This window comes from Telmatherina bonti (genome assembly GCF_933228915.1).
Source record: "Telmatherina bonti genome assembly, chromosome: 16".
Classification (NCBI taxonomy): Eukaryota; Metazoa; Chordata; class Actinopteri; order Atheriniformes; family Telmatherinidae; genus Telmatherina; species Telmatherina bonti.
The window spans coordinates 22,449,499-22,472,350 of NC_136614.1; the positions used below are offsets into that span (position 1 = coordinate 22,449,499).

The window sequence follows — 22,852 nt, forward strand, 5'->3', positions numbered from 1 at the left end:
ATATATAAACCTCTAAACATAGCAGAAAGTCTTGCTAGAATATCTAGAATATATTCTTCACATCATTCATGAAGTAATGACACATGCAGCTGAACTTCAGTGTGATTGTTTCTGTGGCACACAGCTAGAGGGCAGACTAAGTGAATGAATATGCTCAGTGGTGTTTTAGTTCTCTCAGCTCTGAAAGCATAAAACATGTTAAACGTACCCTTGCAGAATATTAGACAAAATGATGCTTTATTGGCTCAAACATAAATGTACAGGTACAATACCATCCTTCATGACAATATACAATTAATGAATCTGAGGATCAAAGCCTGGCACCGTCTATTCTATGAGCCATTGGAGTGTAAATGAGAGAATTGGTTAATGGCTCTAGACACACAACAGAAGTGCCCTTATCGTTCTTGAGTGGGTCAGTTTGTGCGAAAGGTTCTTCTGCAAAGTGACAGTTATTTTTAACTCTTCCATAATCACTGGAAATGTGATATCATTGACACAGCATGTTGTCCCCAGGTTGGTTTTTCTATCAGGTTTCTGTTTATAACAGTTTCCTCAGTAGCAATCTTCTGTTTGGATTGTTGGAGAGATAATGTTCATTTCTATAATAATGTTTGCAAGCATATCCTGACCTCCATCCTTACCCTGGAACCAGATGGTCAGTCCATGGACTCCTCAGGAGAAGACTTACACAGTCATTAGGTTTCCTCTCAAAAGACCTCTCTAGTTTGATTCATGCATATTCAGTCAGGCTCAACCCTGCACCACATACTGCTGGCATGATTGGCCTCATCAAATTTTACAAAAAATGCCTGAATGGAAAATAACATTTTCCTTTGAAAAGGATATGTTTTTTTTGTTTTTTTTTACCATTTCCCTGCTGTGTTTTTTTTCCCACCTTTCCCTGTCATACATCATAAAAAAGAGTAAAGAAAAGAAGAAGGATGAAAATATGGAATTGGTTGAAGGTTTTCTGGGCTTAACACAGGATGCCAGGGTTCGTTTATGGTGAGCCTGACACTTGAAAAGGGTTTAAAATACTTTTCCACCCTTTCTTAGCGGTGAATTTTGACAATGTCTTTCAGCTGTCTGGTGAATGAAGCATGCAGAGCCTGCGATGAGCTTTCTAACCTCCTGGCGATGTCCGCTGCAGCATGGAGCACGTCTTCAAAGGCCAAAGACTCTTCTCTTATTCTGCTCCGGAAGAGAAAACAGTCCAGGTTGTGGGTTTAGTGATGAAAAGAGAACGCACCACACAAGTGAAGACAATGAGACAGGCTGTCAGTTGTTACCACTTTTTCTGTTCCTACGTAAAAATCAGCTAAAATGTTTTTGAATTTTAATACAAACCATAACAAGCCAATTAAAGCCAAATCTAGCAAATGTGGAAACATATTTTTAACCATTTATTTACTGAGAAAAAAAAATCTAAATTTACATATCTCTGAGAAGCAAAAGTAAGTGAACTTCTATCATCAGTCATTTATCGATCTCCAGGCAGACAGATTACTTACAAATGGAATGAAATCTTGGATAATATTATTTATCCTTAAGAAGAACAGAAGACTAAACAGAAAAGTACATTGTTGTTCAGAAAAGTATCGCTGCCTGCATGCAGTTTGCTCAAGTTCATGTGCACCAGGCACGAGACTGCTGGAAAAATAGCTTGATCTGTGGTAAATCAAACAGTTATTTGTAGTTAATGTGGAGAGTGTAAATTAAACACCTTTCTTTTTACTGTAGTGGCTAAGTCTTGAAGGTTTAGAGCTTGCAATATTTATCAGCTCACAGCGAGGTTAAGATCCTCCATAGACAGCATAGTCTACTTCCTGAGGTGCCTGCGGGTGGAATTGGGCTTGGGTCTATGCTTGCAGGCACCACTGAAGTCAACAGCTGGACACAAAATGTCACCTTTTAATGTTTCCTCTATGAAAAGCTTTTCTCACGAGTTGGCACACTGACATTAAGAAACAACAGTGACAAACAACATAAGAATTGTTTAAAAAGCAAAATATAATTTCTTTCCATCTGTAAACAAAAGAAATGAGACCAGTTGTTTTTTTTACTTCCCTCTCGACAACGTACATTTATAGACATTAACGTAAAACTGCACTCACTTCTGCATCCCAGCAAAGGACTCCACATGGTCTCCTTCAAACTGCTTTTTTAGATCATCTTCTGCTTTCTCCAACAACTCATTGCAGCCTCTGTGGTCCTCTTGGATTCCAATAATATTTTCTTTAATTACATCTTCATAACGCTGATCTCCCACCTCTGCGCCTATGAACTGTTCCAAGTTTTCCACCACGGCCTTGTTTCCATGCTGTATGGCTTGCAGATAGGCCACTTCCTCTCTCTGTGCTTTCAGCCTCCGAGCTAAAGCAGCAGAGTTCGTGTTGAAGTGCACTGAGCACATATCTGCTGGGGCATCATAGTGGAGCAAGGGTGAAGATGATGGTGAAGATGATGCTACCGTGGTCCAGTCATGGTTGTTTTTCACTTTTGTAGGCTCATCACCAACAACCTGCAGCGTGTCATTGGTAGCTATTATGGCAGAGAGAATGTCATAGCCTGAACCCCATTCACCATCTCCACTTTGACTGAGTATTGGAGTTGCCATGGATACCCAGGCCAAGATGAACTTCATCCAACAATGCCACATGGCCACCTAAAGAGACCGGGGTGAGAGACTTTGAGCTTCATCAGCTGGTTTCTGGATTAAACATGCAACTTAAACATAAATCTCTTAATACGATTTCTAATGAAACTATACAGTTTACTCAGAAAGCAAAACTTCAGTTATTACTCTGTCATTCATTTATCTCAATCTGAGTAAATCTGCAGTATTTATAGGCAATAATATCTAAGTCTTAAATTATGTTAGCAATAATACATGGATTAGTATCACCATTTTGTTTGTTATTATGCTGTGAAAGTTGTCTGTAATCATGTGAACATTTCTTATATCAGTACAATACTGAGGCTTTTATTAAAATGTTTCCTGATATTCCTACTTATTTTTTTCCTCACACTTTCTGAGTAGTTTATAATGTAGAAACGGCATCAAGTAAACATTGTAGCAGTTCAAAATTTGACACTCACCGCATATTTTTATGCAATGTCATGCAACATTTTCTCTGCTTCTGTAATGTTATAAAAGCAACATGTACTATTCATTCAAACATGCCAGCTGCTTTAATATGATTGGCTCTTGAACATATGAGGTGGGCTATACTTTCTGAGACAAAATTCCACTAATTTTATGGTACGCCAACATTTTCTTTTTCATGGTTTAAATTCCACCTTTGAAATTTTCAGACGAGTGAAAAGTTTTTCTCACCAGGTAACTCTGAAGATAATTGGGTAACTTAACAGCTTTTGTTAATTTTTTTTCTTTTATTTAATTTACATTTGTTTGATTAAAAAAAAAAATAAATTTTCAACCAGTATGAGGATTATTGTGTTAAGATTTATTTGCCAAAATGTTCTACTTTTTTCCAAATTAAATGTCTTGAATTTTCTTTTGTTTTTCTTCCTTGTAATGTTTGGAACCAGTTTCAAACAGATGTGCAAAAATAAGTAACTGGTTCCAGTCACTCAAAAACTAAGAAATCCAGCTTCAGTTTTTCTCCAACTTCTAATGTGAACTGCAAGGGTTCAATAAGCGACTTCAGATGTGAAAACACACCACTCAGATATTATCAGTGATATTTAGATACTAAATTTCAAGAGAAAACTTTCGCAGAACTTGGATAGTGGATACATTGGTAACGTATCTGGTTGCATTATTTCTCATGAAGATTTTCCATCATGGTTTACATGTTCAAGTCTATCTTTTTCATCTCTTGATTTTTGTAGCAAAACTGCAGACGTTTTGACCACCTTTAGTTTTTGTCCCAATTAATCATTTTAAATCTGCATAAATAAGAGACATGACTAAATAAAATGAGGTTTATTATAATGTAATAACAATCAAGAATACGTGCCTTTTTCCATCACAAGTTTGGATATGCCTCTTAAAACCTTCCTTGTTGAAATGTAGTTGTTTATTTAAACCCTTTAATGGTTTTCTGTCGTCAGTGCTGGTAATATTTAGCAGAAAATTGTGAGCTGCTTGAGCTGTGATTTCATGGCGGAAAGTGTGCTGCATCCTGTGTTTGGGCCATGGCTCGGCAGATTCATGAGCTGTGTCATGCAAAGACTGTCAGACCCTTTCAACAGCGTTTCTGTTATTTTGGTATCAAGTGGTTGTTTGGGGATCCTGGAAATCGTCTTGTAAATCTCAACAGTCCAATATAAAGGAGTGAATTGCTATTCTGCCATCACAGAGGAGGTTATTCATTCATGCCATTGTTCTCATTTTATTTTATTTTGTTCCATCTTTCTGTTTTCTGTGGAATTTCGTCTCTATAGCTAAGTTTCACACTTCTTCATCTGGAAATTTGCCGTATTTAAAAAAGCCTGCATCAGAACTGTGAGGTGGAAATGTTGCAGAGCTCCTTCTGCTGCCAGGGCAAATTTAGTTTCAGCTCTGGTTTCTACATCTCTCATAGCTGAATGAGCACTTTAATGTATTTGACTTGCAACTATTAAAAACCACGAATGCCTACTCATGTCTGCTGCTAGCAGACAGCATTAAAGTGTTGGGTTTTTTTTATTTTAAAGATGGCTTTTGGTGTGGCCAAAACCTCATAAAGTAGTAGAATGTATTCTCCCTCTGTTTGTATCTACTTGTAATGCTGACTTCACATATGTTGCAGCAGTTGTATGATAATACATTCAAACAAAGCTTTCCTACTGTTTACAATCCTTTTTATCCTGGTTTGGACAAAAATGAATGAACTATTAGTGATGTGTGCTTTGTGGTAGATGGGATGGCATCACTACTGGGATAGAACAGACTGAACCAATTTTTAAATGAAATGGCGCAGTATGAATACAATGCATCTGTAAATGAATCATTTTATGTGTATAACGTTATTTACTTTGGCCAGCTGCAACTAGCTTTGCACGGACAAAAAGGTTTTATTTGTCCTTGTTCTTAAACTAAGGAATTTTGGTTAAAAAGATGCATAAGACATTTCTGCCATAACCTCTTTGGCTAAAAATGAGCTCAATATAAACCAACAGTACAAGTTTGATGGATCCAAAGAGCATTTGAAAAAGAACATCAAACATTAACATTTAGAATTAATCATGATTACAAAACAATATTATGTTTACAATATTATTGATTCAGTAGAAAACAGTTTGTTGTTTTGTGTTTCAGTTATGCATCCATATGCATATGAACTAGTTTTTACATGTTACATATTTTGCCGTGATGGGACAGAGTGTGCACTCTCTTCTAAATGAAATTTCTTAAGTTTGATGAGATTATAAAATTCACCTGTTCTTCATCAGGTCTTATAATTAGGTAAATGTCTTAGATTAACCGCGAGAAATGCCATTATTAATCTTTTTATCTACTTATTTCAAACCAATGCAGTTTGTAAAAGTAGAAGTATTTCTTCATAATTCTATTGCAGGGATCCTCAATCCTAGTCCTCGAGGGCCAGTGTCCTGCAGGTTTTCCAAGAGTCATTACTTCCACACACCTGACTCGGACTCAGACAAGTTTTGCACATGTCTGCTAAACACACATTGATTTGAACCAGGTGTGTTGCAGCGGGGACACTTGGAAAGCCTGCAGGACACCGACCCTTGAGGACCAGGATTGAGGATCCCTGCTCCATAGTTTGTAGATCCATTGTTCTCCTACGGTCCCTTCAACTACATTTAACAGAAGTGAGGTTTAAACTTTGACTGGCTTGGATCATCTTGGATCAACATTTCTTTTTTTTTTGTCATTTTGGGTTGATTTTTTTAGCTTTGCTTAGGATTAGTTTTGTGCTTTAGTTGTTGCTCGATGAATGAGAATATGTTTGTATGCAGAGGAGTTTATGATTGACTGACGGACTGTGCTCCAGTCAGGCTGCAAAACAAGTCCTAATGATCAGCTGGTACGAGGTGTTTGAGATGATCTGCTGCATTTGGTTTTAAAAGGAAAAAAAAAGGTAGTGACATATAATCTTTATTTTTTTTGCTTTTATCTTCCAGAGAATCTCTCATGTGTGCAGTGCTTTCCCTTAAACTGCTGTCAAGTATTATGTGTGTAGACAGGCATGTGTAGCAGCTGTGAGTTAACTCAACACATTGTCACTGCAGGTTATGTTATTTAATAAATATTAACTCTGCCTGATTTGTTCTTCTCTATGGTTTCCCTACGAGCATTAGCTCACAATTTAAAAGTATCTGAGTTGCAGCTGGATCTTCTCTGTGTTCGACCATAAATTCGCTGGGATGTTCGCTCCCGTGAACTGTCTTCAATGTTTTTGCTGTTTTGCTGATCATGTAAAAAAAAAAAAAAAATGCCAGGAGGTTGGTTCACAAGACACTTGAATTGTAAATAATCAATGTCTCCACATTGGGAACGTGCAGCAAATCCAAACTTTTTATTTCTATGAACTTCCACTGAACTTGTTTAACTGTCAGTAAACAAAAACCTTCCTGCACAGATCGACAACATTCACTCTAATGACAGAATGCTATCAAACAGAAATGTAATTCATCTGAAAATATAATGTATCTGTGTCTGCTTTCAGTTACTGAAGCAGTAAAAAGAAACTCAGTGACGTTAAGTCAGCCCTGCTAACCAGAAGCACACGTGCTTCGCTCTGTATCAGACTGGCAGGAACAGTTGTCTTTGTCATTGGAAAATGTCTGCAAAGTTTCCACGCTGGCGTCTGCTGGCTTAGTTGAAACAGTGTTTATGTTAGACTCTTTGTGGCCTGTTGTGACCTTTTTTGGCTTCACCGTGAAGGATCCGTCGCTGTGAAGTAGCTTTTATAGGCTGACTTCTCTGTTGGCTCAAAATAGCAGAAACAAGTCTGCAAAGGGAAAGCCATTAGTTTGCCCCACCACTGGGATCATTCAACTCTTATTTATAATCTTTAAACAGACTTAACCTAGATATTTATCAAGTTTTAGCTAACAGAAAAAAACAACTATTGATAAATTAAACGTTGTTTAATTGGACCAATCATGTTTAATGTTTAACTGATCAGTCATGTAGTTGTTCCATAAATAAGAAATTATTTCCTATTAAAGATGCTTTAAATGGGATATTCCTTTCTGACATCTCTTCCTTCACTGTGAGTAAAAGCTGATCTGAATGTCTGAAGTGTTGCAGCCGTTGAGCCTTGTGGCCCCTCTTGTCAGTCTCAACAGGTGTGTTTCACAGCTGTCACAACACAGTTACCTTCACGGTTTCTGTACCACTGTAACAACAAGGTCTTTAGCAATAAGGCAAAAGTGCTTCATTTTCAGTGATACGTCTCACATCCAAACAGTACACAGTATAAAACATACTTGGTATGATGTCATGAAGAGAAAGACAAGCTTGTATGGATATGCCTAAACAGCATGAAATTTTTTACACCCATGGTCAAACTTTCTGTCACTTGTCCATGGTTTTACAAGTTAAACATGACCTGTATTCCAAGTCAAATAAAAGAAGTGTTTTAGTAATATGCAAGATGATCATTTTTAGCATCTTTATCCATAATAGTTATCACCTTGTAATGTTGTCTACTGTGGAGTTTCAGCTCTATTTACAATCTTCATCCTACTTTAAAAGAATTCAGTCTTCACGTTTTACACATAATGCAAAGTTTTCTTTTTAAATAAATCAGTTTAATTGGTATTTCATTCAATCCATTGTTATCATTATCAATAAAAAGCTCCTTGTCACCATCTAAAACCTTCAAATTTAATTTATTCACTTTTACTCCATGAGGCCAAAAGAAACCAAAGTAATTTTATCACTGCAGGGGATGTTTCCAAATTGCTCCAGAGATGTTTAAAAAGTAATCAGCGCACTGTTTGGGCAAAATTTTGTGGTGTGACATAATGAAGGTTTTCTTGCTGCTTCCATGACATTCATATTAATGCCGGTGTTTCTGCACATTAGAACAAGCATCAGAGTCTGTTGAACTTTTATGAAGGTTTCTTGCAGTGAACCGGAGGATTTGATTTGCTTTTCCCAACAATGCAAACAGTCCTCTCAGAAATGTCTGGTCTTAAAGATTCATAATTCCTCTGTAAGATGGAACTTCTGAATGACCTTCTGCACTATTTCAAAACCCACCTGAGAAAACATCCTCTGGGATTCAACTACTTGTTGGGCATTAACTATGGTATTTGTCAGAATAATAAGCAGCTACTGAGAGAAGTCGCAGGTGGAAATATTCACGATGAGGTTTGAGGAAATCCAGATTCTAAAGGACAGTAGAATGAAATGTTGGGAAAAGTTATCCATGTGCTCAGATCTCTACAGTTCTCCAAGGTATGGATGCTGCTTTGTTCCTGCTTTTATTGTCATTTTTTTCCTAAATGTAATTTTCCAATAAGCGATCTAATAATGTTGAAAGGATTTCTTTTAACTTTATGCCTTTTGGAGACTATTTATATCCAACTTATTTAAATATTTATGATAAAAAAAAAACTTGACCATGGATGAATTATACGGTATAAAATGTTCATAAATCCAGCATAACTTACCTCTCCAGTAACTTTTCACTGCTAAATTCTGCCACTTCCTCTCAGATAGTCCAGCAGATCAGCTCAGAAAGTTCAAGAGTACCATTTACAAGTTGAAGGAGAAAATGCTCAGTCAGTTCTCCTCATGGCAGGAAAAAAAATGCAGACACACGCACACACAATTAGGGTTTGGCTGGAGTGTGTCTGCTATTGGGTTGGGAGGGGTTTCAGGGAAAGGGGGATGTTTTCACTGAAACTGAATGATTTCTTTCTTTGCAGTGGAGCGAGGGGCTGGAAGAAGGAGGGGAAAGAAGGGGTGTAATCTACTTCACATCTGGGGAATCTGGTGGGTGCAAAGGAAGCATGGAGGAAAATCCTGGATATACATTTCTCAGGTTTTCCTGAAAATTTCTCATTGAACCGCATCTGAAGTTTGCATGTTTAATTTAAGGTGTAAGAAAGACAAAAAAAATAAATAAATAAAAAAATAAATAAAAAACACGTTTTGAACCTAGACTTACAGTGATGGTGATTAAAGGCTGTTCACAAAGATTTCCCCCAGAAATCAGAAAAAAAGTGATGGCGATCATGAAACTGGAAAGGTTACAAAACCTTTTCTGATTAGTTTGTATTTCACCAGTCCGCAGATAGAACATGTAGGAGGACAGAAAATTCTTGACTATCGTTTCCCACCCCATGAGTGATCCACAAACGTCTTTGTGGTTCTTTCAATGTCACAACAAAACCTTAGTAACCAGAGAACTAACAGAATAATGTTCATGTTTATCAGTGCTAGTCATTAATTATAGTTGCTAGTTACTTCTTGCAAAAAGTAACTGAGTTAATAACAGAGTTACAACATGATAAGACTGACTGATTACTTGTGAAAGTAATTATTCTGTTATTTTGTACAAAATGATGAACAATAAACAAGTTCCCTTGAAAAAACAAAAAAACATCAAATTTATCTACATGTTTATTTATTCATAATAAAAGTGAATATTAGAACTGACTGATGATTGAAATGGAATCTTCATGGAATAAATTACTCCAGTCAAAGTTAATCTCAGGCTGCTTGGTTGTTGTGTTTCTGTCTCCTCCTCCTATAAGGAGAGATGTTTCATGTGATTCTAGTTGTTTAAAAGCAACATGAAGAAATGTGTTTTTGGTCATACTGAGCATTTCTCCTAACATTTGTATGTTTTATCTTTGTGAAAGAAACGTTGAGTCTGTGATTCCAGATTAAAACTCTTCCTTTGTTTTCTCTGGGCTCATCGTTGCTTCATGTGTCTGCTGTGTTACACTTCAGAGCCACCGTGTTTGGGTGCATTGAAAAACAGCATATAAATAGAATCCTTTATTTTTACCATTTCCTACTCCAACATACCTGAATATTCATCACATCCTTTGCAAGCCTGTTATAGTAAGCCATTCATTTCAGGCAGTTGTGCTAAGGTGCAGAAACATTTTTCTGTTACAGGGCAGTGCTAGCTAAGGAGCAGAATTAAGAAAGACTGTTGTCAGACATTCATAATTAAATAAACTCTCTGTAGCTTTTTTTTCCCATTTGCATACTTCAAAACTAAACTTTAATAATCAAAACAAATTCTGTAAGAACACTTCATTAGACATGAAAAACCATTTTGTTCATTATAAATCTCGGGCAAGAGTATTCAGCTGATTTGGAATTACACTAAATGTATTTAGTATGGTTGAGGTTGACGCCACACTAGTAATGTTTTTCAGTTAAATGTTGGAACTGGTGGGAAACGATGTAGGAAAAGGTATTCCCACCTACTGTGTTGAAACTTTTGACAAACCAAACAAAATCTTAGCTCAGAGAAGGAAATTGTACTTTAATTGTGCTGGACAGACTTAAATGGTTTCATATTCAACTGCACCCTAAATGAAATGCAAAACTGTTTTCTGTATTTGTATATAACACAAAAATGTATGAAAACACTTAAACATGTAGCTGCTTTGCTCTCTTTAAATGCACATTGAGACAGAATGAATATGAAATGCAAAGTGTTCTCTTGAGGACATCTAACGTGCCTATTGCCTTTCCCTGATTTATGAAGTTTTGTGGTTGCCATGCACAGATATTGCAGAGAGCAAAATCTGCAAACAGTTTGCCCTCAGTGCTGTCTGGATTTTGCAGAGAGATGCAATAATGATAATCTCATCTAGCGTTGCTGATCTGGTGTTCATAATGTGGAATGTTTCCTTCCTTGATCTTTAACAATGGGCGTCATTGGAATCTGCCGACCACTTATTGTCTCGGGCAATAAAGTCACTTCTCAAAAGACAGAAATGATGCTCTTAAAGACCAAGCCATGTTTGTTTTGGCAACTCATCGACAGAGAGTGTCGAAGAGACACTCTTTACCTGGAATACATGTTATTACCAAATAATAATGGGATCCTAAATATGGTGCCATCCATCATTAACAGATGGTTTTGTCTCATTGATGCGGCTTAATAAGGCAATTAAAATGCAAATAGAGAGAATAAATGTATTTCTGAGGTAATTCCATGAGCAGGTGGATTCACAGACAGTCATTTAGCTCTTAATCTTGGAAATACAAATCAATGACAGATGATGATGGCAACAAAGAATCCAGATGAGTTATGCTGGAATTGATTCATGGTACCTGCTGTTGTGAAATATTTCACTGGAAGGTGAATTAAAGAATGGCATTGAAGAAATCTTGGATTTTTATCAACATCTAATCTACAAGAAAATAACTGTTTTGACAAGTCGCTTGTACATCTTAAAATGAAAATAAACACATGGGAAGTTAGGTAGACAAACATCTGAAGCAGACCCACAAAAAACACAAGTTAGTTTTTGTTTTTTGATGTGCTAACATCAGCATAAATCACCTTTTAAACAACTCTGATTTCATTTTACCCTCATATTTTGTGTTTGGTTTTGTTTCACAACTGAAGTTTCAGATGAAGAATTAGTATAAATTCATGAAAAACAAGAAAACACTTTGTCTTTTAATTTAGATTTAGTTTATAATAACATTAATTTTACAATCGAACCAAAGACCAAACCTTGAACTCATAGACCCTGAAAGGAGTGTTATATAAACTATTTCTGACTTATAAACAAAAGAAGTTGGATAAAATTAAATGTCTGGTATCTTATTATTCGGAATGATATCTATCATGCAGTTTTCTGTTTATGTTGTGCTAATAACATATTTCCTACTCCATCATTTACAAGAAGCTTCACATTAACACCTGGCAACCACACAGGTTATCCTCAGACTGCTCTGAGCCAGATGGTCTTTGTCAAACACCAGCGTGTTAAAAGTCCTCAGCCATGTTTAGACATGCATGTAGCATGTCCAGGATGCTGTTTCGTCCCAAAGGAATGGAAAGCACCATATGGAAGGCGTCTTTCATCCTGGATGTAAACTAGATGTAAACAACTGACTCCAAAATCCTTGACATCTGTGGCAATGAAATGCAGAAACCTGTATTACCTTTCGAAAAAAAAAAAAAATGACAGCATATCCAGATATTTATAGATAAGGAAAGTTGTTTTTTTTCCTATGGGTTGAATTTTGAACTTCAAGTCTTTTAAAGTTTTCTGCAAGTTGTAATCAGATACAAGATGCAAAATTAAACTGTGGCCAAATATTAAAAACTAAATATTTTGCTAAAAGACAATAAGAAAATAAGATTTATAATAACCAAGCAGCTTTTCACAACATTTGTTAATAAACTGTTGGCTTAGTATTTGTATTCATGATAACTTTTCCCTCTTGTTAAATCCATCTAATTAGAATTTCATATAAAAGGAAAGTAAAATATGAATTTACAAAACGATCGACTGGAGTGTTTACAAAATTCATTGCAAATCAGACTGTGGCCATGAACATATTGACCAAGAAACTGTTTGAGCAATTTTTGATTTACCAGCATCTTGTACACCCTAAGGGTTGTTATTGACCAAGGCCAAGGACTCAGTGCTTTCTGCAGTCACTTATCCACAGCAGTGTGTGGAAGCAATGAGTGCCACAGCATGCTGGTGCTGATAAACTCTGTTAATCCACTCTGGGACCCAAACACAGTTCAAGCTTTCCTCAGAGTGCCAAGAACCAGTGTACTCTTCCACTCTGCCCATGTTTCCTTTTACAGCACAGATTCTGCAGCTTTGGGGCTTCGGGATAGGGATGATGTTGACTTTTTTTTAATCCATAACACATCATACTGTGCACAACAATTAATAAATTTTCCACTGGAAGCTTTGCCTGAATTAAAGGGTTGCTGCTCACGGTGGCAGATTTTCTTATTTAGTACACTTACACACAGTTTGACCTCAAATAACTCCCCAGTTTAAGCATAATAAAGCTGTATGTGAACAACAGTAACACAATGCACTTATACATACTGGTACATTAAGCTCTGTGACAAGCAGTTGCTGAATTTAAGGGAAAAAACTAACAAAAGCGGCATTAGCTGTGAACACTTGAGCGGCCCAGCCTCCTGAGAATTAAATAGTTACGTTGTATTTTTGGAAACCAAATTTAACTAATTTCTCTTCACTTTCTACAGTTTTTTTCTCATAGTCATATGTGAGCCCATAGCCTGTGTATAAGGCCCCAAAATAAGAAAATACTGCCACCTCTTTCACTCACCTACTACACTTTGAGGTAAATCTGAGTTCAAGCAGGTGAGTTTGAAGGGAAACAACAACTAGTAAATTCTGCCACTGACCTCCCCCCTGCCTGGCAGACTGAACCTGCCCTCTCTCACAAAGTGGGTCCCTGCAAAAGTTACATCCTCTCCTCAAGAGGGACGCGGCACGGCCATGGACAGGCACCATAAATGAGCATTTAAAGGTACAGACACAGAAACAGCCAGTTCTCAGCAGAGCAAACTAGAGCAGCTTTTGGAATGGCTGAAGTTAAAGGCAAAGCAGAATTTGGGGCAATATACTTTGAAAAATCATGTTGTTGGACCTCGAAAACCACATGAAATTGTTGAAAAAAAAGTACAGCATTGGACCTTTAAAGCTTTTGATGAACATGCAGGTTCACTATTCAACACAAAGCATTTTCCCTTTAAGGCCTTCTTGTGCATGTGTGTCATTTCTTTTTAGAAAACTTATGAATAAATCAACATAAACTATTAAACAGTGAAAAATTATCAGTGGAAGAATTTGAAAAAGACTAACACATCCAAGATAAAACAAGAGAGCAAAAAGAGTTTCCTCCAGTACACCAGCTAAATATATTCCATTATATTCATGCATCTACAGTATATATACATATATATATATATATATATATATATATATATATATATATGTATATATATCTATATATATATACATATATATATGTATATATATATATATATATATATATATATATATATATATATATATATATATATATATATATCAACATATCTTTGTAATTTTGTAAAAAAAAAACCAACAAAAAAAATGCCGCAGAGTCAAACTGTGCTGGACATAGTTTCTTCCTGGGTTTTATTGCCCTCTGTCTACTAGTTTATAGTTTTTATGAAGTCGTTTTGTAGATTGACTTCCTGGAGCTAGTGTGCAGATGGATCCCAGATGAAGTGTTAGACATGAAGTGTTTCAGAATGGAATTATAATTTCCACTTCCTCTCCTTGGAGAAATATTTCACAGCCTGCAACAAGTATTATTAAAGGGTCATGAAAACTAACTGTAGGTGTATTTGGCTTACAATGTAACTTGTGCCACCAACAGTAAAAGACCCAACATGTTTTATAGTTGGGTAATACATGACTCCGTTAGCCCATAAGGACCCAACCCATGAAAAAAAGGATCAAATAAGTCCACATTTTTAAATAAGGTCTTTATTTGTCCCTTTAACAAGTAAAATAAAAAAGCAACAACATTTATTTAGGATATTTACCACATATTATCAAACGATCATTTGTTTGTGTAATCTTCTGCTTTCTGGTGTCCAAAATCAGTTTGTGTTCCACAGGATTTGGAGCAAATTTTGTACCATAAAGTGATTCCAAATGTCTCATAAACTGTATTATTACATATGTCCCACTGGATATACATCTTGGCCAAATGCTTTAGTTATTTCTGTTAAGGATTCATGGATTCATACAATCTACTGGCTCTACCAAACTAATTTGTCAGTAATTGTTAAAAGAGGGGTACATTCCCAATTTGCATTGCTTTTGTAGAAGGTCCCACTTCCGATTTGACCCCTCTCAAGGCTGCTTTTTATTTAACAAAATAAAAAACCTGAACCCTAAATGGTGTTCAGAGGGAACCTGGAAGGATATAGGTTGAAGTCCAGTGCATTGAAAAGGTACTTTGTTTGGCACAAGCTGTCTTTGATGGGGAATGTCTTTCACAACAGATGCCACTCTGAGAAAAAAAACGAAAACACATTACACAGACCCCCATCCCCACCACACCCTTCAGACTTCATTAAATAAGTTAAAGAGCAGGAAATGAGACAGCCTAAGGATACGGAGAACACTGATCAATCAGACTGACACTGATTTGGACCAATGGATTTACAAGTGTCTGCACATACTGTACTGTATCAAAGGCAGTGCTCCTCAACATCCCAGTTCTCTTAGCTGATGTTTAATGTCATTAACTAACCCTGGATTAATATAAGATAAATGGTTAGGAGACAAGCCAAAATTTAATAAGGCAAATGTGATTAGCCAGTTTGTTTGCTTCCTGGAGACCATGAGGATGAAACAGATGACTATATTACAGAAGCCATTCCTTGACTCCATCCTTTTACAGCTATGTTGACATTTAACCAAAAAGCCTATGAAACAACTGTGGAATGAAATAATATTCACAAATTAGAGTATTGATTAAAATATTACATTAATACGGGATGTAATGGTTAATTTTCTTTTACAGTTAGAATGATATTTTCCTTCCATGTCCTTATATTACTTTTACAGGGTGCACTTACACATTTTTATTTAAGCCTGACTGTTAAATCATGCAGCTTTGCACATTTTAAAAGAGCTGCTGAGTATTTTATTGGAAATGTTGTTGAAAGCCTTCACAGTGTCTAACTCATTACATTCACAAGAGATAATGCACTGTTGACTTCTTGTTCACAGTTTTCCTGTGGTTCATTTTATTGATTCGTCTGGCTTTGCAGAGATGTGTTGTTTCAACGGGAAGAGGAATGCACTGCTGGACAGAGAAACCAAAAGGAGCTTTGATCACCTGCACTAAACAGAGAGGATTAAAGTAAATGGGGTGTCTGATGTTACAGATAATTGATTTCAAATCGTCTTTTTTTCCAAGTCACTGGATCTTAAGTGGATGTCTTGACTGTGTGCTACCAGCGTATGGTCTGATTTAGTTTTTAGTGTCAACCCCATGTAACTACAGTTAAGCCCTAACGTTGCTGACAACTTGCATAAATGTCCACCTGGAGCAACAAACTAAAACCCAAGTTGTAGGTGCTTTAGTTTCCACATGACATTGAAATAATATTTAACTCTGCTTTGTGTGACCATGCACCCAGCTGTGGGAAACAAACTGGAGATTCTGTTTACTGCAGTTCCAGCTTTGTAAGATTATTGTGGGGATTTGACATTGAGACATGACTGAACCTTTCAGTTGCTGCCAGTTAAATCAATAATACTGGCCTTTGGCCTTTGGTTTGCTGGAGTCCTTGAGGCGAGTCAGAGACATCATAGTTGAATTGAAATAGTATTTTCCAAAGAACACAAGCTTTTAGAAGACTTAGAACCGTCATCATTCACCGTAGTCAAGCCCGACAGATCTCAAGTAACAAAGTGAAACTTAAGTAAAAGATTTTTTTGTTTGTTTGTTTTATTTCTTTTTTCCTTTTGCTATTAAAGCTTTTCTGTATTCTATTCGCCATGTGTGGCCAAATTTTCTGGCAATTCTTTTTTTTCTGTCCTTCATTCTTGCAAATACCCATGAGACAGAAAGTATTGTCAAAACTAACAAATAACTTTTAGGCAACAATTTACTCAGATATAATTGGTGGAGCACTAAGAATGTCAAAGCATGAACATCACAGTGAGGTTTGCTTGCTGTAATCCTCTTTATTATCTCTTCCATGCATTCAATGACATGAATAGAGTGAGATCTATCCATGGGCTATATCTGTTTATTCCAATACAGAATCACAAGGGAAGTGGAGCTAATCCTAGTTGTTATCTGACAAGGAGCACAGGGGCACCCTGGAAAAGGTTGCCAGCCATCGCAGTCCATCAAGTAAAAGATATCAACTCAGTAGCTTGATTCTGCAGTATATAAACAGTTATCACATTATTGAAAACACAGTCATTATATGTCATTGTGTTACTTATATTGACCCGAAAGCATGACATTACATAGATATATACAAAATTGGAAGAGAAGACTAAACGATAATGCAGGTACAGTAAAGTGAAATATTGGATTTTTTTAAGAACTGTAAACCACTTCATATGTTTTCTTTTAACTGACTGAGTAGAAAAGGAAATTTAAGGAGACAACCATGAAGCTAAAAACAGGGAGATTTATTTATAAAGTAGTTTATACTCTTCATAAAAGAGTAAAGTAACAGCTATTCTCACCACAATCCACAGCATCATCATGGGTGCTAAGGAAAATGAGCATAAAGAAAGTAAGATTCAAGACCCCAGCTGTGCTCTCATCCAAGCAGGAACTCATAATCAATAGCAGGCAGCCAGGAAAGGCATGTTGAGAATAGTGAGGGTCAGGGTCACAAATATCCAGTCAGTCTTATGCAGCAAATTGAACGCTAGGATTCCACATGTGTGCAGTGTTTGGGTCCCAAGAGATAAAAATGAAGAAAAAGAATAGAAAGAAACAATTTAATTCAAATTCAGTGGGGTTTGAAGTTATGAGCATGAAGCGTAATTCTTTTATTTGCGCCTGACAAGGGCTTTGAAGGAAAGCTCTGTTGAGTTGGCTTACTCTACTGAAACTACACAAGTGAAATTTAGTTGAAAAGAGCTGATAAAGAAATGGAAAAAAGAAAATATATAAATAAAAATAACATCACACTGAATTCAGTTCTTCCCTCATCCTTTCTTGGTGCTGGGTTTTTAAACAGGCACACTGAACAGCTACACCTTTGGCATTCAAGTCACACTGGCCACATGCACTCAGGACCGCTCTCTGAAGGAATCAGGCTGTCCTTCAGGCTCACATAAAGTCTGTTTTAATAATGGGATTTCCACACATTACATGCAAACTCACAAGGGACTAATGTGGGAGAGTAATATTTCCAAAATAAGGTCTAGTTGGGTCCAAAATTTAATTTAAACGTTACATTGGCTTTAAAAAGGAAACTGTGGCACATGTAATGCCCAGGAAATAATATTTTGCTCCACTGAGCAGCTGAACATCAGGCAGAGGATTAAATTACCATGCTGCTCTGGATTGGCCACACACTGGGACCATCTTAGTGCAGTTCAAACATTAATACTGGTTTCAGAAGATCCGCTTACTGTAAATGGGTTGTAGTTGAACTCTTATAGTGCTGATATCCAGGTACGTGCTGGGTCTGGAATTTCTCTTGTTTTGGCTTTTTGCTACTCATTTCCTTTGTGTGTCCCATTCTTTCACCTTATCAGAAACACACACACTCATATACTTATTTATGCTTTCACACATTCATTACTGACGCAACATTGCATGAAAACTGGCAGTGGCTGAATTGGCTCAGAGATTGCATTAATGGACATTGCCTGTCTACAAACCTCTGTGTGAAGCATCACGCAAATCTATATGTTCCATTTTAATGAGATTTTTCATCTTTCAAGGTGGAAGTAAGTTCTTTTTCAGGGTTGGTGGGTGTGAAATGAATCAGCAATGATTCAAATAATAAATCTTAATGATGCTTCTTATCTTTCTTTCATTTAGTCTTTATTATGGATGTTGCCACTTGTATCTTTCATGTCTAACTTTTGATTTCCAGATCAGTTTTCTGGTAAATTCTGAAATGTTGTACATGGAAATAAGTATGGATTGACTGTTGATCCCATAAATCTCCAGCTGTTTATTTTTCTTTGTTGGTAAGAAAACTCAAATGACTGAATAGGGCAACACTGTGGATTTTTCATATTCTTTCAGTGGTCTCTCTTTAGGTCTTCCAGCTTCTGCCCATAACAATACTAAAAGAGGATGGTTAATTAATGATGCTTTATCAACTCTTGGAGTATAATGATTATGCATGGTCCGTTGTCTTTGGTCTCATTTGTGATGAACTGGCAACCCATTCAGAGTGCATCTTGCCCCTTGCATGATGCACTCTGAATTAAGTAGGTTTAGAAAACGGATGGAAAGTTAAAAAGCTCACAAATACATTGATTTAATTGCAAAATATTTTATAACAAACTAATCTAAAGAGGAAAAGAAGAAATTTTCTAGTAATGATGTACATACATTGTGTGTGTGTGTGTGTGTGTGTGTGTGTGTGTGTGTGTGTGTGTGTGTGTGTGTGTGTGTGTGTGTGTGTGTGTGTGTGTGTGTGTGTGTGTGTGTGAACACCCTGAACTGCTGAGTTTTCACTGTACAGCCTGTTCCTGGAAGATGAGAAATTGCTGTTGCCACTAATAGTTTTCACTCTGCAAAATAACTGTTCATGCTTGACTGTGTCCTTAAATTTGATAAATAAATTAATTAATACCAGTGTGTGTAATTTAAAATGCTTTATAGGTATTTAAAATTTGATGAGTAAGTAACACAAATGTAAAACTCAAACCTATTTGATTCTCTAACAGATAAAAAATTAATATAAATAAATAGAGGAGTATTTATACTGCACAACATTTAACTTACACATACACATGATCACACACCAACACACGCATACAAAAAGTTATGTCTCAAGAAGCACCTAGATACTGTTTGGGCTCATATAGTAAAACAAACTTGGACAGTTATTAAGTGTAATTTGTATCCAGATTTACTTTTTTGCATGTTAACAAAAAGTTGCACAACCATTTTTAGGCTGTTAAAGCAAGGGACTGTATACAACACTCTCCTAGTCTTTGTTGAGCAGGAGTTTCCCATTATAACTTTCATTCACCCCACTGGCATGCACATTATTACAACTTTGCCTACAGCCTGTCACACTGAGCACATTGGAGGCAATGCGGAGTTCTCAGCCTTGCCCAAAGACACTCCTACAGGGCACCTAGAAAAGAAGGGCTCAAACTACCAATCTTCCAATTGACACACAAACACTCATCCTCCTGAGCAACACCCACCGAAAAAGGTGAACTGAGTCCATCCGTGTGGTGTTTTGAACGAGGCATATTGCAGACAGATTCACACTAACCATATTGAACCATGTGGAAAATGCATCAACATGTGAGGAAAAAGACACTGTGTCTCTTTTAAAATGGTGTTTCTAAAGTTAAATATCTTGTTTCTATTGACTTATGCAAAAAGTATTGTAAAGATTGCATCCCGTACAAATGTTTCATCTTAATCTGGAGCCATAATATGCTATGTTTACTGTTCTAAGATGTGCACTGGAGGCAATAATAAGGCAATTTCTAAAGACTCACAGCAAAGTTTTTTTCATACATGAAATGCGAGTAGCCAGAGGTAAATCATTAACCCTCTACAAATATAGATAGCAGTTTATTATACTACCCTGTCTTGCTTGGTCTTATTTAATATATTCTGCAACTGCAGCTTGATTCCTTCCAGAGACAGTGTTTGCAGTGCAACTGTCTTTGCAAGCCTTTGCCAGGCTTTCCCCCAAGGTTAACAGCCTCTTACTGGCCTCCTTATGAAATCATCTTCAAAGATTGGACTCATTTTGATTACTATGTTGGAGCTCTGTGGCTATATATTTAATTAAATACATGATATACTATAACAGAGTAAAGCCATATAATCTGCTAAACCTGCTAAACTGTAGCAATTTTACAGGTCAGTCTCATTGTGCTTACATTATTATGTGTTAAATCAGACTATAATACATCAGCCAATATCTAATCAAAATGAACAAATAAGTTTAGTTCATAGGATGTGCTGTCTTGACCTTTAAACGTGCTACAATTTTTTTATCTGTGGGATGTGAAGATAAGCTTTTTGCCATTACTTTATTCGATTCAAGGACAGCATATCCATGTAGGGCCCATAAAGGTGAAATGTGAGCTATGTGGGTATTGAGTGGGCAAGGGCTTGAACTGGGCAAATTTTGAAGGTCCCATGTGGTCTGAGTTCCATTGGCCACTTATGTGAACCCGTGTAGTGTGACTACAAGCCCCATAAAGGTGAGTGTCTAGGTTGGGAAGAGCATAAACAGGGTCAATTCAAACAGGACATGTGGGCTTGCTAAACTGAAAACACAACTGAAACCCAGTCAAAACCAACTTAAAAACAGTTTTCTGAATATCTTTGTCCAGTTTCCAGTTATACAGTCAGTAGGATCTGTCTGCTGTTCTGGGACAAGGGCTAAGTTCAGGACAATGCTGTCTTGTTCCTCTCACATTACTATGCTGAGTTACAAAACAAGCTGATGGCATGGCTTTAGTCAGGGTCAAACACTGTCGCCCATCTCTATATATCAAATTCTCTGTTGACTACAGGGAACTACATTTAAGCTCTTTTAATATGGCTCAGTGCTGGTGGAAAATGCATGGGCAGGACAAGGCACTCATCCAAAACTGTATAACAGTCGGCGACCATTACTTGATAGCTTTGAATTTGTGCCATATTGTGATTTCCTGTGTTTCTCCCTGAATTAAAATAACCGAAAAATTGAAAGGATAAGAATATTAGGCTCACATGTCAGACATAATGGGGAAAAAAAATCAATGTTGTATTTTCAAATCAATGTATTTTTTTGTATTTATCTAAAGGGCTCTTTGGTATACTAAGAAATAAAAAGCAACATTTGATAAATGTCATACCTTTCAGTTTACATTCCTAGCAGATGTATGGTGCTCACAGATTACAGCACTAATGGCTCCTGCTGGACACTGCGGGCCTGAGACCCACCTCTCTATTACAGTAATCACTGAGAGTACTAAAAGGCTTTGGTAAATGACATGTCAAATTAGATTTGCCGTGTTTGGTTATCTTGCAAGTACTCTTCCTTTCTCAAGCTCTCTATGAGGAGTCGAAGGTCATTACTTCAATTCTTTGCATTTTGATGGATAAGACTGTTACTTTAGCTTTTATTTTGCAAGAAAAGTAGTTTGCAATTTTTTTTACAGATGTTTTTAAAGTAGGTTTCCAGAATAGAGAAAGAAAAGTTGTCTCCTCCACAGTACCTACATTTATGAAAGGTTGCATTACGCAGGGGAACTAAACCACAAATCCCTGCAAAACGACCACTGATTCTTGCCTGGTTAGGGTTGACCCTGGCAAGGTTACTGTTTGTTTTAGTGTCATTTCACTTTACAGGTATTTTCTCATCACTTTGAGCCCTAAGTTGGAGTATGATAAAATATTTCGATTATGCTAATAGGGTACAAGCTTATTAGTTTTGAAATGTATGGAGCAGGTTTGTTTATGAGCAAACATGCATATATTTGTGAGACCTTGTTAACAATTATCTTAATAGTCCTCCTACCTTTTCTTTTGTGGGCGTACATATAGAGAAGCTGTTCAATGGGAACAAAATGCAAATAAAATCCACTCAGATTTCATTTCAGTCATTGATGCAAAAGGACATTTTATGGTAAAGTCTTTAGTGGTGGTTGGCCCTATGGTACAGAAGTAGTCCCACCTCTCAGAGAAAACACTCTGGGTTCAGACCTGCTGGGAAGCTATAGCTGCTCTGCTAAGATGTGTGTGTCTCTGGGTGCTTCATTTCCTCCCACAGCTAAAACATGTGCATGTTAGGTTAATTGGTGCTAAAACAAGCCCTATGTACAAATGTGAATGTGGACGGTTGTCTGTCTTTCAGTGTTAGCCGTGTGATGGACTACTGAGATGTCCAGTGTGTATCCCACCTCCTACTAAATGTCAGCTGGGATAAGCTCCAGCGGGTCTTGAAAATGGATGAGTGCACGGACTTCGGAGTGCTTGCATTTCTATCTCGTTCAGTAGATGGATGAGGCATGACATGAAAGATAGTGACTAACTGCTTTGTCAGTCAGACAAAGCAACAGATTCACACATTTTCACCTGCCCATTTAAGCATTTATGTATTGGGATCTAATTCATGGGCAGGAGTTTACACAAAACAAGTAGAACAGTTAATCTGTGTCTGTCTGTGTATAGAAATTTCAGATATTTGTTTCGAAAACATTT

The 22,852-nt window shown here is 36.8% G+C and overlaps 1 protein-coding gene across 1 annotated transcript; it reads right to left on the minus strand.

Moving 5' to 3' along the window:
* Positions 1-315: 315 nt before the first annotated feature.
* LOC306767836 (uncharacterized protein) lies at positions 316-8,713 on the minus strand. Its single transcript, XM_079255971.1, has 3 exons — positions 8,602-8,713; positions 2,118-2,668; positions 316-1,194 (listed from the first exon to the last, which is right to left on the minus strand). Exons 2-3 carry the CDS (start codon positions 2,660-2,662, stop codon positions 1,056-1,058), a joined length of 684 nt encoding a protein of 227 aa, XP_079112097.1. The 5' UTR covers positions 2,663-2,668; positions 8,602-8,713; the 3' UTR covers positions 316-1,055.
* Between the last annotated feature and the right edge of the window lie 14,139 nt (positions 8,714-22,852).